The sequence below is a fragment of the Notechis scutatus genome, chromosome 2 (genome assembly GCF_049901735.1).
Source record: "Notechis scutatus isolate UNSWTSFEM ecotype Mainland chromosome 2, rNotScu1.2, whole genome shotgun sequence".
Taxonomy (NCBI): Eukaryota; Metazoa; Chordata; class Lepidosauria; order Squamata; family Elapidae; genus Notechis; species Notechis scutatus.
The window spans coordinates 247,232,384-247,249,501 of NC_142010.1; the positions used below are offsets into that span (position 1 = coordinate 247,232,384).

Sequence of the window (17,118 nt, forward strand, 5' to 3'; positions counted from 1 at the left end):
TGCAGATTCAGGAACTGCGCCAGGCTGAGGAGCGCCTTCAAAACTGAGCGCTGGGTGGCGGCGGCCAACGGCTGTCTCCGCGGCTCAGGACAAGTCCCTGCAGGACGGCTGAGAAGCCCCACCTCTCGGCCCTGCCTTCCTCAGCCTCATCCCCCAGGTGTCTGCCTCGTTCCTCTCTCAGTCGCTCTCTCGCTCCTCCACCAGCCCACGAAGAAACTGCTTCAAAGAAGCCGGCAGGGTGGCTTTTCCTGTCGGCGCAGCTCCCGAAGCGCCCGTTCACCCCACCCGCCGCCAATCAATCCAGGTTCAATCCAGTGCTCCGTTCTGCCTGCCTGCCTGCCTTCGTTTCTGGTTGTTTCGGAGAAGCTTCGGCTGAGAAAAAGAGGCGAATGGTTATTATTCTCAGCGAAGCTTCTCCGAAACAACCAGAAACGAAGGCAGGCAGGCAGGCAGAATGGAGCACTGGATTGAACCTGGATTGATTGGCGGCGGGTGGGGGTGAACGGCACTGCCGGGAGCTGCGCCGACAGGAAAAGCCACCCTGCCGGCTTCTTTGAAGCAGTTTCTTCCTGGGCTGGTGGAGGAGCGAGAGAGCGACTGAGAGAGGAACGAGGCGGGAGGAAAACGAAGCCACTGAGCTGGAGAACAGGACAGGCTTTGGTTGCTTCCTCCCTCCCCTTCTTTCATTTGTGTCCTTGATCCCTGATCCCAGCAGCATTCACCGAAGGTGAAGAAAGCCGCCATTTTTATTTTATTTTTATTTTTATTTCTTTGCAGCCCGGTGCAAAGTGATCCACGGACCGGTACCGGTCCGCGGCCCGGTGGTTGGGGACTCCTGGTTTACAGCATGGCAAAGGAACGTATACAGATTCCAAGCCTGTGGAATCTTTACACTATGGAAACACCCATCAATTTCCATCTTCTCTTTAATGTGGGTCTGTGCTAGACGGGGAATGTGAGTTGTAGCAGATAGCTAGAGTATCAGGTGTAGCTACCTGTCAAAATCTTTAGTTTGCTTCAGAAATATCTTGTTATTCCTTAACAGAACAGAAGACCAAGATATGTGTAAATAGCAGACTAGACTTTCACTATGTGATAGAGATCAGGATCTTTCTAAATACTGAAATTATCTGATTAAATACTGAGTCCATGAGCTCCAGGGATTAAAGTACCTTAGAAGAAGTCTGAAAGAAGAAGCCATCCAGCACAGTCATTGTTGAAATACAACAATATGCGGATGTAATTAAGAGAAGATGAGAAATACCATTTCTATATGACACACAAGAAAGCTATGTCCTTAAAAAAGGGCTAAAGCATCTACAAACTGAAGTTAAGGAAACTTATAGTGTGCCTAGTAGTTCACAGCTCCTAATTTTGAGAATTCTGGTTTTTTACTTTAGAACAAATTATATTATTGCCTTTTATTACCAGTAACTCACCTGAGATTTACCAGGAACTGGTGGACTGTTATCCAAACTAAGCCATCCATCCACTCCATCTCTAAATACAGTCACACTGTGCCATCCGCCCAGTTTAATTTTATCCTTGCTTGTCACTGTTGCAATTCCAGTTCCACAGTTGAACCTGAGACCAATATAGGATAATATGAGATAATCAAACCTAGATACCAGGGAGCCTAAATTTCAGTTTGTTTGTTTGCAAACCATCACAATGGCTTTCTCTATAATCAAAAATTGCATAGTCATTTGACATGTATTGATATGTTTCTAATAAAAAGGAAATCTTTAAATGTAATCATTTGAAGGAATCAGCAACACAGTACTTACCATACCATACCTACCACATACTTAAAGTGGGGGGGAAGATTGTCAAATTTTGAGATTTCATGACCTTACACACAACTCACACAAAAATTCTGAAAACCCTTGGCAGATTTTGAGCATTTTTAATTTTTAACCCTGTACTATATTACCAAAATATTAACTAGTCTTATCTTTTAAGTGTTAACAATTCCATATTTTCATAACCTTAGTACTGCTACAGAATCTGGCACTTTAAAAGCAATCCTTATTTTAATCTGTTCTTTTATGTTTCTTTTACTGTGAGCAAAAGGAAAGGTCTTTCTTAATTCTTTTCTTTGACCAAAGGACTTCATGGATTTTGAATCCTCTATTGTAGACATGAAAAAAGAGAATGTCAGTTAAATAAATAAGAAACTATCAACTTCCTGAAATGATTTGAAGATTCAGAAAGTCTGCCTTGCTGATGGCACAATGCAGCAAGGGAATACTCCCAACTATTTATTTATTTTTATTTATTTGATTTGTCAATTGTTTTAAAAGATAATAAGTATAAGTGTATACATAGTTATGAATACATGAAATGGGTACATATAAGAAAAATAAAAGAAAAATAAAAGAAACAATAGGACAGGGACGGTAGGCACGTTGGTGCGCTTATGCACACCCCCTAGAGACCTCTTAGGAAAGGGGTGAGGTCAATAGTAGACAGTCTAAGGTTAAAGTTTTTGGGGAAACTACAGAGTCGGGTAGAGTATTCCAGACATTGACCACTCTGTTGCTGAAGTCAATCAAGTTTGGTGCGGTTAACCTTGACTTTGTATCTATTGTGTGCTCTTGTGTTGTTATGGTTGAAGCTGAAGTATTCATTGACAGGTAGGACATTGCAATGTATGATTTTATATACCATGCTTAAATCAGACCGAAGATGGCGTAATTCAAGGTTTACTAGTTCTAGAATTTCAAGTCTGGTGGCATAAGGTATTCTACAACGAATAGAGGAGTGGAGAACTCTTCTTGTGAAATATTTCTGGACTTTCTCAATTGTGCTAATATCAGATACATAATGTGGGTTCCAGACTGATGAGCTGTATTCGAGTATTGGTCTAGCAAATGTTTTGTATGCTCTAGTTAGTAGTGTGATATTACCAGAGAAAAAGCTACGTAACTAGATAAGAACTAGCACTATAGTAATAATTCCAGAACTTTATATATGAAAAGAAGGTGCCACTGAGTTGATTGACAAGGAAGAAGACTATAAGTTATGGGCTCCTGATCTCCTGACCTTGTGCTTATCTCCACTTATTTTTAAGTGAACAAGCTGGAAAGAGTAAAAAGACCCTGCAGGTAGGATCTTTTTCTTTGTTGCTTACCTGAACTGAACACTTTGCCTGATGATTGCCAGTGACATGAAATCACCACGACCATGCTCATTCTCTCCACAATACAGAAGCAAACCATCCTCTCCTTCTGCCTAGGAATGCAAAAAAATAATAATCTAAAAGTCATTTAGAAGTACAGTGGTACCTTGGTACTGGACTGCTTTGGAACTTGTCAAATTTGGTAGGCAACACATTTTGATGTGAACATTTTTTGCTTGGTACTCATCATTTGTTTGGTACTCAACACGCAAGCTAGAACTTGCTGGTGTCAGTTGCCTTTTGATTGAAAAAGCAGCTTTGGGACAAATTAATGGGAAATTTTTCCCTAACGGGAAAATTTATTTGGTACTTGACATTTTTGGTACTCGTCACGCTTCCTACAATCAATTAACAAACAAGTACCAAGGTACCACTGTGTATTGTAAAGCTGAAAAAGGTGTAGATAGAGGCATCCGGAAAAAAGGGACAGTTCACATTTAAAGGGACTGTACCATAGTGTGGGGTGTTTTTAGTTCTGAAGAAATAAAATAAAATGACTAAAGTTATGCATCATGTGAAAAATGAAGACAAAGAAATGTTCTTCTACTTTCATCATTTAGAACTTGGACTCAAATTAAATGAAGTGATTTAAAACCTTAAAAAGAAGTAGGGCAGAAGTTCCTACACAAAATATGGAATTAAGTGTTATCAGATGGAGTGATAGTCTCTGGTATAGATTGGTTTTTTAAAAACAGAACCAGACAAATTCATGGACTGGATTGTCAGTCCTGATTGCCGTAGATCCCCCAAGATCAAAGGTTGCAATTTTTGGATGTATAATTTTGGATCAGTTTTTGACTCCTGGATTAGTCTCTGCCAATGCCCGCTTCCTATGACTGAGGGAGAATCAGAATAAGCACAGTCCCAGTTTCACTTAGGATCCACTTTATTTAATGACCAAGTTGTGGGTCCCAATTGTGGTCATTACATGAGGACTATTTGCATGTTCTTCATTCGATACTGTTCTAAAGTGAATCCTACCACTCTTTACAAAAGTAGTTGCGTGGGGTATGAAGAACCCGTGTTTCTGCCTTCAAGTCACTTTGTGACTCTTGCAGACTGCCTGAACTAGTCGCTGCAGTTTTCTTGAAAAGATTATTGGAGGTAATTTTCCACTGCCTTTTTATTATATCTAATGGTTTTTGACCAATTTCCATTCCAGTGTTAAAAAGGCCAGAGATATACAGTGCCAAGTGGGAAACTCAAATGAGCTTTTCAGAACCCAATTCTATTTCCTTCGTGTTATATAAGTTCTCTGTAAAACCATGTTCTGATTTAACTAACATTTGTTGACTCTACTATAACTTTGGCACATTCTGCATATCAAACACAGTATTTTAAGTTGCTCTCATACAGAACGGGACAGAGGTATTCTGCAAGATGCTCACATTTTCTTTTGGTATAAATGTATTAACAGATTTTCAGGCTTCCGGTTTTGCGCGGCTTCGGTAGCGGCAGGAATTCGCGTCTCTGCGATCCCTGCCGCGCATCGCCAAGGTGCCCCGATCTAAATAGGTCTGGGGCTATGGCTGCCTTGTAGAGGCAGCCGAAGAGAGAGGGGATCCGGACAGAGGTTTGGGGTAACGCAGACCCCCTTTCCAGCCGGAATAACCCTTTTTCCTGAGGTGGTGGAGCGGCGGTCAGTAATGGCCGCCTCAAAGAAGCCAGCAGCCGGGTAAGATTTGTGCTGGAGGAAGAGGGAAGAGCTGTGGAAGTTGCTTCTGACTGGGATAAAGCTAAGAGAGAGAGTTCCTGTAACCTCGAAGGCTGCTAAGGATACTTTGTTTCTAGAAAGAGATACAAGCGCGAACATTTCAAAAGAGAAAGTTTTTTTTTTTTTTTTGCCTTTCACTCTCCTTCCTAACGTGACAGCAATGGAACCATAAGAGAAACCGGGAATCTGTTCTGGAGGTAAATGAATATTGAAGGAGCAAGGATTTCTGAATATTCAAAGGGGGGAAAAAAAAGAAGATTTTTTTTTTTGGCTGTGAGTGGGAAGGGAGAGGGGAAAAAAATTGGAGCAACCTGAAAATAAGGAGAAGACTGCCTAAAACTTTAAAGAGCTAATTTTAAAGAGTTATTAAACAGCAATAAGACTTCCTAAAGATATACTTTAAAGAGAACTTTGTGATCAAACTTTATCCCAAAAAGAGAAAGTGAAAAAGAGAAAGTATTAAAAAGAATCAGCTGATTGGACTGTTTGATGACTTTGGATTTTATGAGAATTATCTCAGACTAAAAGCACTCGGGTGGTTGTTTTGAAAAAATTTCTCTCTGTACAATGGCATCAGTTGTGGATGAACTAGAACTTATACACCAAAAATATGAAAGAGAAAAGCAAGGAGGGAAAGATGTCTTTGGCACTCTTTTTCAGTTTATAGAAATGGCGGTCTGTGCTTATGTAAAATCGTATGAGCAGGATAAAGAAGAAGCCATTTTTGAAGAACAGGTGACTTTGGTTGGGGAAGAAAAGAAGGAGGAGAAAAAGGAGAAGAAGACTTTAAGACCTGGGAAAACAATCCAAAAAGAGAAGAATAAGGTGAAAAGGGGATATCGTGTTAGGAAACAACAGAAAGGGGGAAAACAGAATAAAAGGGAGGTGGAGAGACAAGGGGGTAAAGAGGATAAGGAGAAGAAGAAGCAAGGGAGAAAGGAAGGGATGAGAAGCTTTAATGGTGGGGAGCAAGATGCAAAAAAACAAAAGTTTTTTAGAGATAAAGGATAGATTTTATTGGAAAAGGGATTCTAGAAGGGTACATAAGATTGCATTTTTATATTTGTATTTAGAAATAATTATAGAAGACTGGAAATAATATGCAATTTAAAATGTGATAAAATATTTAGTATAATTCAGTGAAATTTTTGTTAAGAGAGGGGAGTACTTTAATGAAATAATGATTTAAGATCGGTAATGTGGGGGGAATAATTTTGGAAAGTATAAGAAGTGTTCCCATAAAGGTATGATAATTAATTGAAATGGGTAAAATGTCTAAAGATATAAATGATTGTTAATACCAATGATTAGGCCATGTTATACTAGTGAAACTATTCGTGAAAGGAGAGGTTTGAAGAAGGAGAGGGGAACATGTAATGTAATAATGATTTATAATATGTGATGTGGGGGCGGAATTAATATGGCAAATAGGTGCTCCCATAGAAATATGTGACCTAATTGATAAGAAATGTGCTAGATGTTTAAGATATGAATGAATATTAATATTAATGAATAGATTTGTATTGGTTTTGATGATGTTGTATAATGTCAGAATGTACTAGACAGAATCCCAACGTAAGTTATGTACTTTAAATCAAGTATTATAAATATAGGGGAAAGAGACATAGGCGTCATACTCCAATCAGTGTACAGGAGAAGGTTTTTCTTTTTTTCTTTTAAGAAGAAAGATAAACGGATAGTTGGAAATAGAACAGACAAAGAATAATAAATATTATGATTTGAATTGAGAGGAGATAAATAAAATAAAATTGAGAAAATTTAAAAGAAAGGAGAAGCTATATAGAAAAATGAAAATGTAATACGATATGGAATGGTATGTAAAATGAATATGAATTTGAATGTGTGTCTGTACCAAGAGTTTTGACCCGGGATTAAGCAACTTTCAGAAAAGAGATCTTTTATGTTTTTATGTCTTGTATTTTTGTATGTTTTGTATGTTTTTAAAAATTAATAAAAATTTGTTCAAAAAAAATGTATTAACAGATTTTCTTTTAGTTCAAATGTTGATTCAAATGTTGCATAGGTTTTAACAAAGCCCCTTTTAGTTCAAGGCTGCATACACTTACCATAAATTCAACAGTAATTTGGAATGTCTGATAGGAATTCTTAAGAGGCTCAAAGGAGACATAGGAATAGCCAAAGAATTGAGGATACTGAATATTAATATCTGAAAGTCAATCGAAAAATATTGCTTAGCAGTTAATCATCACATAACACACTGTAGAGATTCTCAGTCACCCAGGTTGTCCCAAAGGTGCTTTTTCAGGAGGCAATTGGACTTTGTTTTTTCTTTGAAGACGTTTCAATTCTCATCCAAGAAGCATCTTTAGTCAATATAAATATATATTTATATATCAATATATTTATATTGGAGAAAAAGACTCCACAGTCCTGTCAGAGCTGAAAAAGCTTTTTGGATAAAAAGCAAAACACCTTCAAAGAAAAAAAAACGAGAAAGTCCAGTTGCCTCCTGAAAAAGCACCTTTGGGACATCAAATAACAGAATCAATTTTAAACATTAGATCACAATATAATCTTGGTATATTTAGCATTAGACTTTAACAGTCACTGCCAACTGCTTAAATTTTCCTAACTGGTCCCTTCCTTCCAAAAGTTTGAAGAATCGCCTCTTTTCCCCATTTTTTTGTTCTAAGTGTAGTTTCAGCTTCAGTCCATTCCTCATTCAAATGTCAAACTTTCAATGCAATACTTTGTTTTAAGGAAAAAAAGTGCATGGCCAAATTATAATATATGGAAAAATAGTAGTAAAAATTAGGGTAATTCAGAAACGAAACCAAATCTGGGGAAAAAAACCCCAATAAACTATGATGCTGACTTTGAACATTCACAAAATAGAGGCCCTTAGGAAACTCACAATCAGGATACAATTAAAAGAAGTCATTTCTTGTTTTTTTTTTGACCTAAACAGCTGGTCATTAAAGTTATATTGCCTCTCAAAAGGTATGCTGTTTACTCAACCTAGATAGTAGATATGAATTAAGTTCCCTCTAGATTTTTGTGAAACCCACCATCTGCCCAAAAGCCAGCTGTGTCTTTTCCAGTTATGGTTCCTCCATGCTTGTAAATGCACTAAAGTGTCAAATCAAATATATGAAATGCTGCTCTGCAAATCTGTCCTCAAACAAGGAAATCTTCAGAATGTACAGACAGTTACCAACACTTTCCAAGTAAACCAACCTTCTGCGCAACTCTCCCCTCCTTTGCCAAGGTTGCAGTGGCAACGAGAGCCGCTCCGCTCATAATCATTGATGCAAAAGCTGTTGGTGGAGCAGATGGTTTCATCGCAGGACTGATCAGATTGTCGTACAACTGAAGTCCCGCTGTTCCTCCTGATGGCCTTAGCAGTAATGCTGGAAGGGATGGTAGCGCGTGGTAGGAATGTAGTTGTTGCCATAGAAGTGACAGGATATGTAGTAGGTGAAAGCAGCCCGGAAAGGACTTCTGCATTAGATCCTTGTATTAGGTTGGTTTCAACCAAAAAATTTGTATTGTCTCCTTTGATGGTAGGAAGTGGTTTGAGCTAATGAAAAAATTATTTAAAACATGTGTTTAGTAAGTCCAAAGCTCAATAGTGCTGTTCTTACAGCTAAATGTTAATCATGGATAGGATAATAATATTCAATAATTACTCAATCTGATATGATAGCAGTAGAATGATTTGCTGCCAAACATCTAGGATAATAGTGCCCTACTGTGTCATCTCTTAAGGAGAAGAAAGCTTTAATTAATTTGAGCCAGAATATTGATTAAGTATTCATCTTCACATCCTCTTTACCATAACTGAAATATGTCCTGGTAATTATTTTTATATGACATGGCTCATGACATTGCCTTTATTTCACAGTTTAAATACCCTCTCCTCCAACCACTGGGGCACTGGATTTCATAACTATCTTGGCTGGGACTGCAAGAAGAGAGAAAGCACTTGGCTTTCATAGACATATTGGCAACACTGAAGCCTCCAAGATGGCCTCAGTCAGGGAGGAGGGAATAGAGATAGCTGGGGTTTTGTAGACAAAACAAAATAGTTTCCCCTGAGAATGAATGACTTTCCCATAGGTGGCTGAAAAGAGGAGGAATAAAGTTGCCAAGCAACCGGACAGCACCTTGATTGGACCATGTGACTGATTGTTTGGGAGAGGGTGGGAAACTTTACTTTTAATTAGGTGAAAACCAGGGGGATTTTTAGAGTCGGTTTTCACCAGTATGTGCCAGTATGATATGTCCAATAAACCTGTTCTTTGAGGAATCTGCTTGCCTCAGAGTTCTGATTGCTATGGCTGTATTACATGGAACCCTGACACATATCTGACCATGTAATGTCTGATCAGTGTTTTCTCAAAAGCTTATGAAGAAGACTTTATATACACCAGTTTAACACCTTTTTTTTTTTTTAAAAATAACATTTTAATGTTCTTTTTAGAAACATGGGGCTTTTGAGAGAGCATTAGGCCTGTGTTAGACATGGGAAAGAGATCAGGGTTCTACCAAGTATGCTTTGCTGGTTTTGTCCCCAGTGAGCACATTTCCATTATTTCGTATGGTTTCATACACCCATGAGATCTGCATCTGCTTTCCTTACTTGTTTTGCATTAAAATTTAAGGACAGTGTCACTTTACCAGTCTAATTATTGTGACAGAATAAGATCCAGCAACTTGGGCTACATATTTCTGTCAGTTAAAGAAGTGATGGATAGCACTTCAATGTGGCCTACTGACTATGACTTCAAAAAAGCTAAAATTATTGCAGTTTTTATTCCCGTGGAACATAAGCAATAGCAGTCAAGGAAGGAATATCCTTTCTTACAAAGCACAATAACTATGAATCTTCTATTGATGTGACTGAAGAGATATAGCTCAGGAAAACACACGCCTGTAAAAAGCCGTATGCTCCAACCATAATATCTCTATTCAAAGCATCTCATATAGCAAGCATAGGAAATATTTTTGTCCAAGATCTTGAAATGACAGTGCCAACACTCAGTGTAAAGAAGCTTCACACATCTCCCTTATCCTATCATGAATCACCTCCCATGGCTGTGAAGTTTGGCCTGTCCTTCAGGAATATTATGATAAGATAACAGTCTATTCATATTTTCTCTGAATGAATAGGGAGATCGGAGATCGGGATGCTCTCTGCAATCTCTAACTTTGGAGTGAAAATGTTTTGGAATGCAAAGCTAACCTGAATTTTTTTTCCCAAAAGACTTTTTTTATTATTAATAATAATTAGGACTGCAGAAAAAAACAATTACTACCCACCTGCCTTCAATCAAGGACCTGTATACTGCATGAGTGAAAAAGAGGGCTGTGAAAATATCTACAGACTCCTCACATCCCGGACATAAACTGTTTCAACTCCTTCCCTCAAAACAACGCTATAGAGCACTGCACACCAGAACAACTAGACACAAGGACAGTTTTTTCCTGAAAGCCATCACTCTGCTAAACAAATAATTCTCTCAACACTGTCAAACTATTTACAAAGTCTGCACTATTATTACTGTTAAACTTCTCATCACTTCTTATAACCCATCCCCTCCCACTTGTGACTGTATAACTGTAACTTTGTCACTTGTATCCTTATGATTTATATTGACTGTTTCCTAGTATGATTTGATTGCTTATTGTATCCTATGACTATTGTACTTTATGATTCTTGACGAATGTATCTTTTCTTTTATGTATACTGAGAGTATTTACACCAAGACAAATTCCTTGTGTGTCCAATCAAACTTGGCCAATAAAGTATTCTATTCTATTCTATACTGTTCTGTTCTGTTCTGTTCTGTTCTATTCTATTTCTATTCTATTTTATTTTCCCCTGATAGTTTCCTTTTTTTTTTACAAACCCCATCCCCACAAAGGAAAAGGCACTCGGTACATTTTTTCTTTACATACTTTTCTTTATACAGGTAGCCCTCAACTCACAATCGTAATTGAGCCCAAAATTTCTGTTCCTAAGTAAGACCTTCGTTAAGTGAATTTTGCCCCATTTGATGACTTTTCCTGCCACTGTTGTTAAATGAATCACTGCATTTATTCAGTTAGTCACACGTTTGTTAAGTGAATCTGGCTTCCTTCTTCTTGTCAGAAGTTCACAAAAGGGGATCACATGACTCTGGGACATTACAACCGTCATAAATATGAGCCAGTTAGCGAGCATTTGAATTTCGATCACGTGACCATGGGGATACTACAATGGTTGTCAGTGTGAAAAACAGTCATAAGTCAATTTTTTCAGTGGTGCTGAATGATCCGCTAAATGAACTGTTGTATGTCGAAGACTACCTGTATTTAAATGATGGCCACTATCTAATTTCCCAGGAAGAAGGTCTTTGATGCAAATAACAAAAGCCTTTGATGCAAAGGATTAAATCCAAAGGTTAATTAAAACCTCTAGAGCCCAGTAGGTTAGCAACCGAGCTGACTACTCAACAGTGCCAATGGAAAAGTGCCCTCTACTACGTATACCTGAAGTTAACCCACTAGCTTAACACCAAATCAGGCTGTTCTTTCTTCTGGAGTCTTGGTATTGCTCCTGCCCCATTAGCATCCATCACCTGAGTCTACTGCCTCATTCTGTCTAATGACAGAGGTGGCCTGGATAGCTGCCACAATATACTACTGCAATTTTAAAAATATGAAGAAGAAAAAATAATAATGTTTTTCTTCCTCTACTAACAATGAGCTTCTTCAGCTACTAGAAGGGGAGGAGAATGTTGAGGTACTTTTGGTTGAAATAAAATCAGTATAAATCAGGGGTGTCAAACTCAAGTCCCACAGGCCAGATCTGGCCTGTGATGTAGTTGGATCTGGCCTGCAGGGCTGTCCTGGAAAATCTAAAGGGTTGGCCCATACCACTTTGCCCTTGTCTACCCATATCGCTTCGGCCCGGTCTACCCAGTGCAAAGAGGAAACATGCCAGCGATTTGGGGAGTGGTGTCAAGCTGGCCACACCCACCTAGTCAACATACACGCCCAGTCGGCCACACCCACCTGGCCCCCTGAGGGCAACCACAGCCCTGATGCAGCCCTGGAATAAATGAAACAGAAGTTATGCAAAAGGCAGGCTTCAGTTGTGTAAAGGAAAACTTTGCTCAGCTTCCCTTTGAAGCAATTACTCTCTTCCCCCTCATTTGGTTTGTTTCAGTGAAAACAAATATGTCTGGGGGAAAAAAATCAAAGGCTTCAGAACATCAGAGAAGGAAGAAAATGTTCAGACTGAGTCAAATGCAAACGAATACTTAAGATAGCCTCAGAACATATATTTGTCGATAGACTTGTATTTGATCTCTATTTAGGTGTTCTTGATTAAATACTGCACTGAAAATGTTAAGCAACCAAAATGCCAGAGTGAGACATTGGGATGTACCTGATCGATATAAATGTCATAGTCTGAATCATCAATGTCAATTCCGTCATCATCTCCATTTCCAGACTCAGTCATGTATGGATGTCCATAGCTTCCACTCCCTAACACTTCTGGGTCTGAGAAGATAAAACTGGTATAGTCACAAATGTATGTTTTTGATATAGTGTCATTTTCATATAAGGTAAATGCAGTAAAACTGGCATTACTGGAGAAATGTCTTTGAGAAATGAATAGAATAGAATAGAATGGAATAGCAATAGCATAAGACTTATATACTGCTTTACAGCCCTCTCTAAGTGGTTTACAGAGTCAGTATATTGCCCCCAACAATCTGGATCCTTAGAAGAATGGAAGACTGACTCAATCTTGAGCTGTGAGACTCGAACTGCCAAACTGCTGGCAGCCAGCAGAAGTAGCCTGCAGTACTGCATTCTAACCACTGTGCCACCATGGTGAGTAGAGTAGAGTAGAGTAGAGTAGAGTAGAGTAGAGTAGTGTAGCATAGCGTAGAATAGAGTGTAGAGTAGAGTAGAGTAGAACAGAACAGAACTTTATTGTCACTTTAAATGTACACTAATCAGCATACATTAAAATGAAATTTTTTTTTGCATTCAGCTCTCAAAAGATAACTATTATGCATATACCCACACATATATGACACACAGAAACATCACAGTCTAGTTCGGATGTATACATATACATGGCAACAAAAAAAGAATCCTGCAAATTTACAAGACGGATGGTATAAGGAACAAAGCTGTTACAGAATCTAGTAGTCCTGCTAAAGATACTTTGAAACTTCCTCCCAGAGAGGAGCAACAGAAACAGACTGTGAAGTGGGTGTGTGGGGTCTCCAAACACATAGCAGTTATAAGCAATATCCTTTATGATGGGAAGCGAGCTTCTCAGCTGTCCTTACCACTCTCTGTATGGACTTTCTATCTGAGGCACCAAACCAAACAGTGATGCAGTTTGTTAAAATGCTCTCAATCCTGCCTCTGTAAAAAGTGGCCAGGACAGAAGGAGAAAGTGGTGTTCTCCTCATTCGACGCAGGAAACGCAAATGCTGGTTTGCATGCTTCACTAAATAATGTATAATTCTTACTTCATAATACCAAAACATTGGCAAGATAAACCTTAATTTAGTTGTGGGAACAAAGAAGAAGTTCCAGATATGATTTCAGAAAACAATAATTATACTAGACTATAACAAATAAGATGATGTACACAGTAGAAATGAAAGTCAAGTCAACATATCCTTTTGGACATTGGTGGAACAGTTGTACATTAGAATGCTGGATTATTATTCTTTGCTGAATATGAATATAATTCATGTATCATGAAAATCATTTAATAAATCACTTTATTTCTTCATTTTACAATAGTTTAGGGCAGGGGTCGCCAATCCCCAGATGGGTAAAGATCTGAGGCCTGTTAGGAATCAGGCTGCACAGCTGGAGGTGAGTGGTGAGCGAGTGGGTGAAACCAAAACCACTTCAGCCCCTATTTGTGGAAAAATTGTCTTCCATGAAACTGGTACCTGATATCAAAAAGGTTGGCTTAGCATTTATGCAGTGATTATTTGTAAAAATTTGGCCCTTTGCCCTTATCCAGTTTGTGGATAAAGGCAAAGATTGGGTTAATTTTATGTTCTTGTGTTTTTATTGCAATACAAGTTTTTATCTGTTTGCCTCCTGTATATTATTGGTGTTTTTTTAAACGTCTTTTTGTATTTCCTTTTCCTTTTTTAGTTCTGTTGTTTTGTGGTTTTCTTTAAAGCTGAATATTTAAAATATAGATATTGCATTCCCAATATTAGAAATAATTTATGAGCCTAACAGACCAATTGTAGGGAAGTATATTTCATTCTTGAAATATCAAATGTTGTAAAAGTGCCATGAAGGACATCCCATAGCTCACTGGAACTTATTTTGGTACACATCTTCAGTGTGCAATGAACATTACCACTTTTAAGGCATACTTCCATCTGTGTAGTTCTGTATCAATCAAATCAATCAATCAAACAAACATTTATTGTCAATGCACAACATGTGTACAATGAAATTGAAAGGACAGCGAGGGAGGGACTCTACAGAAGGTATTGAGAAGAAAAACATCCATTTTAACATCTATAAAAGGTTAGGTTAATCAATCCAATTCTAACAAGTAAGAACCTGGTTAAGTCTTTTGCTGTTGTTAATTTAGGTGGCAATTCAGTTCAAGAACTTCAAAAAGTCCTGAAGCCATCTTATAAAAGAGTTAATATCAGAAGTTAGTCATATTTGAAAAGTAATTGAATTCTTGGTCTACACAAGGAGATTCTGTCTAATGGCTATAACAAAATGAAAAGAAGTGTCTCAGTGTCCAGTGACTAACTTGTTGGCCTTGGGAATGGAAACATTAGTGTTACTAATTAGTTTTACTAAAACACTGGATATGTGTAACAGCCCTGCTATGCTCATGTCCTGTAGCATCTGTCACCAAATAAAGTTTATCCCATATACTAGAAAGTGTGCTCACTGAAGTATTTTACTTTCTTTGCTATTATTATCTGCAAAATGCCATTTATTACGATGGTGTCAGCTTTGGAAGCCATATTCCACGCTGCCATATAGCCTGAGAAAGTGGGAGGGGGGTGATTTGAATTAAGTAGCTCTAAATAGACAAAATAACATTCTTTCGTTAATTCAAGGTCATTTAGTATGGCGCAGGATGAAGTAAGGATCTTACTTTTGGATGGATCGTGATTGGGCCATGTGATATGATGACAACCAAGGGCAGATAGATTTGTAGTTTGGGGAATTGTGGAAAGCCCAAAAACTATTACATTCGGGATTACACAGATGTGCCAGGTGCTATTCTAATAAAGGTACTTTTGAGATATGTTTGTGTCGGAGTTACTGATTGGAATGACATTTGCTGGAACACTGACATTATCCTGAAGTTTAGATACAGCAAGGCTAAGTGTTCATATTGTAAATATGAAGGCATTTTTAATTGAATATTGATATTTTTCTGCACTCACGTTCCCCTTATGCTAAAGACTGAATGAAACAGAATAACTGGGGAATGGCAGTTTTTTCCTTCTCTGTTAGGTAATGTTTCCAAAGGTGATTGTTACTATTCTCCATAGGCATACATGGGAATTAATAATCTCTTTAAGAAGGATTGAAGTAGAAATGTCACTAGGGCAGGTTAAACTTCTTAGCTGTCCATTATTCTGCGTAATACCAGTCACTGTGAATCAAATCTGCTTCTCTGATCCCTCAAGGGGATTGGTTCAGGGAAAGAGTAATGAAGGTTACATTGGATTTTTCAGTAACAAATCAATATTGTGGGAACCACCAACCATTGTTTCCTTGCTTTAGAAAATAGCCGACCAACTGTAGTACATCAAATGTCTCACCCTTAATTGTGAAAGTTCTGAAAATATTTTCATCTACAGATAAACAGGATGTCAGGAAAAAAATGTGCACCCAGTAACAAGGATTTATGACCTTCTGGCCAAAACTATAAATGACTATTATATCTTTAGGAGGTTTCCATAAACATTCTCTTTGAAAGTTTAATTTAAGCACAAGACACCAAAATAATCAAAACAATTCATGATATTATGAGACCTAGTCTAATGATATCAGAATAAAAAGCAATGGAAATAAAAAAATGAAGAAACTAATGAAAAGAAGGTTTGGATTAAAAACTAGTATAAACGGATTAAAAACTAGTTAAACGACAACACACACACAAAAATAGCAGATTCTTAATGCTAATGCTAATTATTTGGGAACTTGCTTTTATTTTATCTTTTATTTCTAAGGAATCGTTACTCTGATGGATCCTATGCAATATTTAATCTGTTCCAGCGAACAGTTGTTGTCCCACACATGTGCCATGCTTAACTATGAAATATAGTTATGTAGTGAAAGAAGAAGGATGGGGCTTGCATTTTCTTGAATTATACCTATGTTTGGCTTTTCCAGAACTCAGATGTTGAGCCAATGAAGGAAGCAAGGAAAGTTGATTTTTCAAAATAGTTAGTAGCCAGAGAAAGTTTTTTGATCAGCCACAACATTTTCAGCGCTCAGCAATATATGTAAGATTGTCTACTCACGGAACATTCTGATTATTTCACTGGCAATGCTTGGCAAACTGGGCCCATATGAATTTGTAGCTCGGATGGCAAACTGATACTTGACGTTTGGAGTCAGCCCCTTCAGGATCATAGAGTCCATCTGGATCTGCTCTTTAATTGCTGTCCAATTGGTATCAAGATCGGGTCTGATTGGGATGAAACGAAGAGCCCAAAATGTAATTAAAACGAGTTTAGTCAATCAGCAAGAGCCAAACATTTGCCAATATCGAACATTTGCTAAATTTGCTATTCTAATATGAATTGTGAATGTGAAATTTAATTAAATAATTTAAGGGTTTTATGCTTGTTGGGTGTCTCTTGATTGTTTTGATTTTGGTAAGCATGAAAAATTAAACCTCAGAATCCCATTCCTACTTCATGCAAAACAACAACAGGAACAACAACCACATAAGAGTTATTTATTTAAAACATTGATAACCTATTTGCCATGTGAAAAGGCTCTCAGAGCAATTTGCATGCAATCAGTACAATAAGGCAGTTCCTGTCCACAGACCTAAAACTTAAATTAGCCAACAGAAAAAGGAAAAGGAAGAGGAAGGGGAAAAGAGGCGGCTCTGGGCATCAGTGTGTCAAATTGAGGTTTTCTTACAATAGTTATCATAATACAGATATCAGCCCCAAGATTTTTTTTATGCATTTCCAAAAACCCTTAA

General features: G+C 37.8%; 1 protein-coding gene across 2 annotated transcripts in view; it reads right to left on the reverse strand.

The window, feature by feature from the left end:
- EGFLAM (EGF like, fibronectin type III and laminin G domains) overlaps positions 1-17,118 on the reverse strand; it is a 118,706-nt gene that overhangs the window by 37,738 nt on the left and 63,850 nt on the right. For both annotated transcript variants that reach the window (XM_026666417.2, XM_087958502.1), the window contains exons 7-12: positions 16,424-16,590; positions 12,313-12,428; positions 8,115-8,457; positions 6,983-7,083; positions 3,134-3,234; positions 1,440-1,584 (exon numbers count right to left, since the gene is read on the reverse strand). In XM_026666417.2, the coding sequence (XP_026522202.2) occupies positions 1,440-1,584; positions 3,134-3,234; positions 6,983-7,083; positions 8,115-8,457; positions 12,313-12,428; positions 16,424-16,590 (973 nt within the window). The remainder of the gene's footprint in view (positions 1-1,439; positions 1,585-3,133; positions 3,235-6,982; positions 7,084-8,114; positions 8,458-12,312; positions 12,429-16,423; positions 16,591-17,118) is intronic.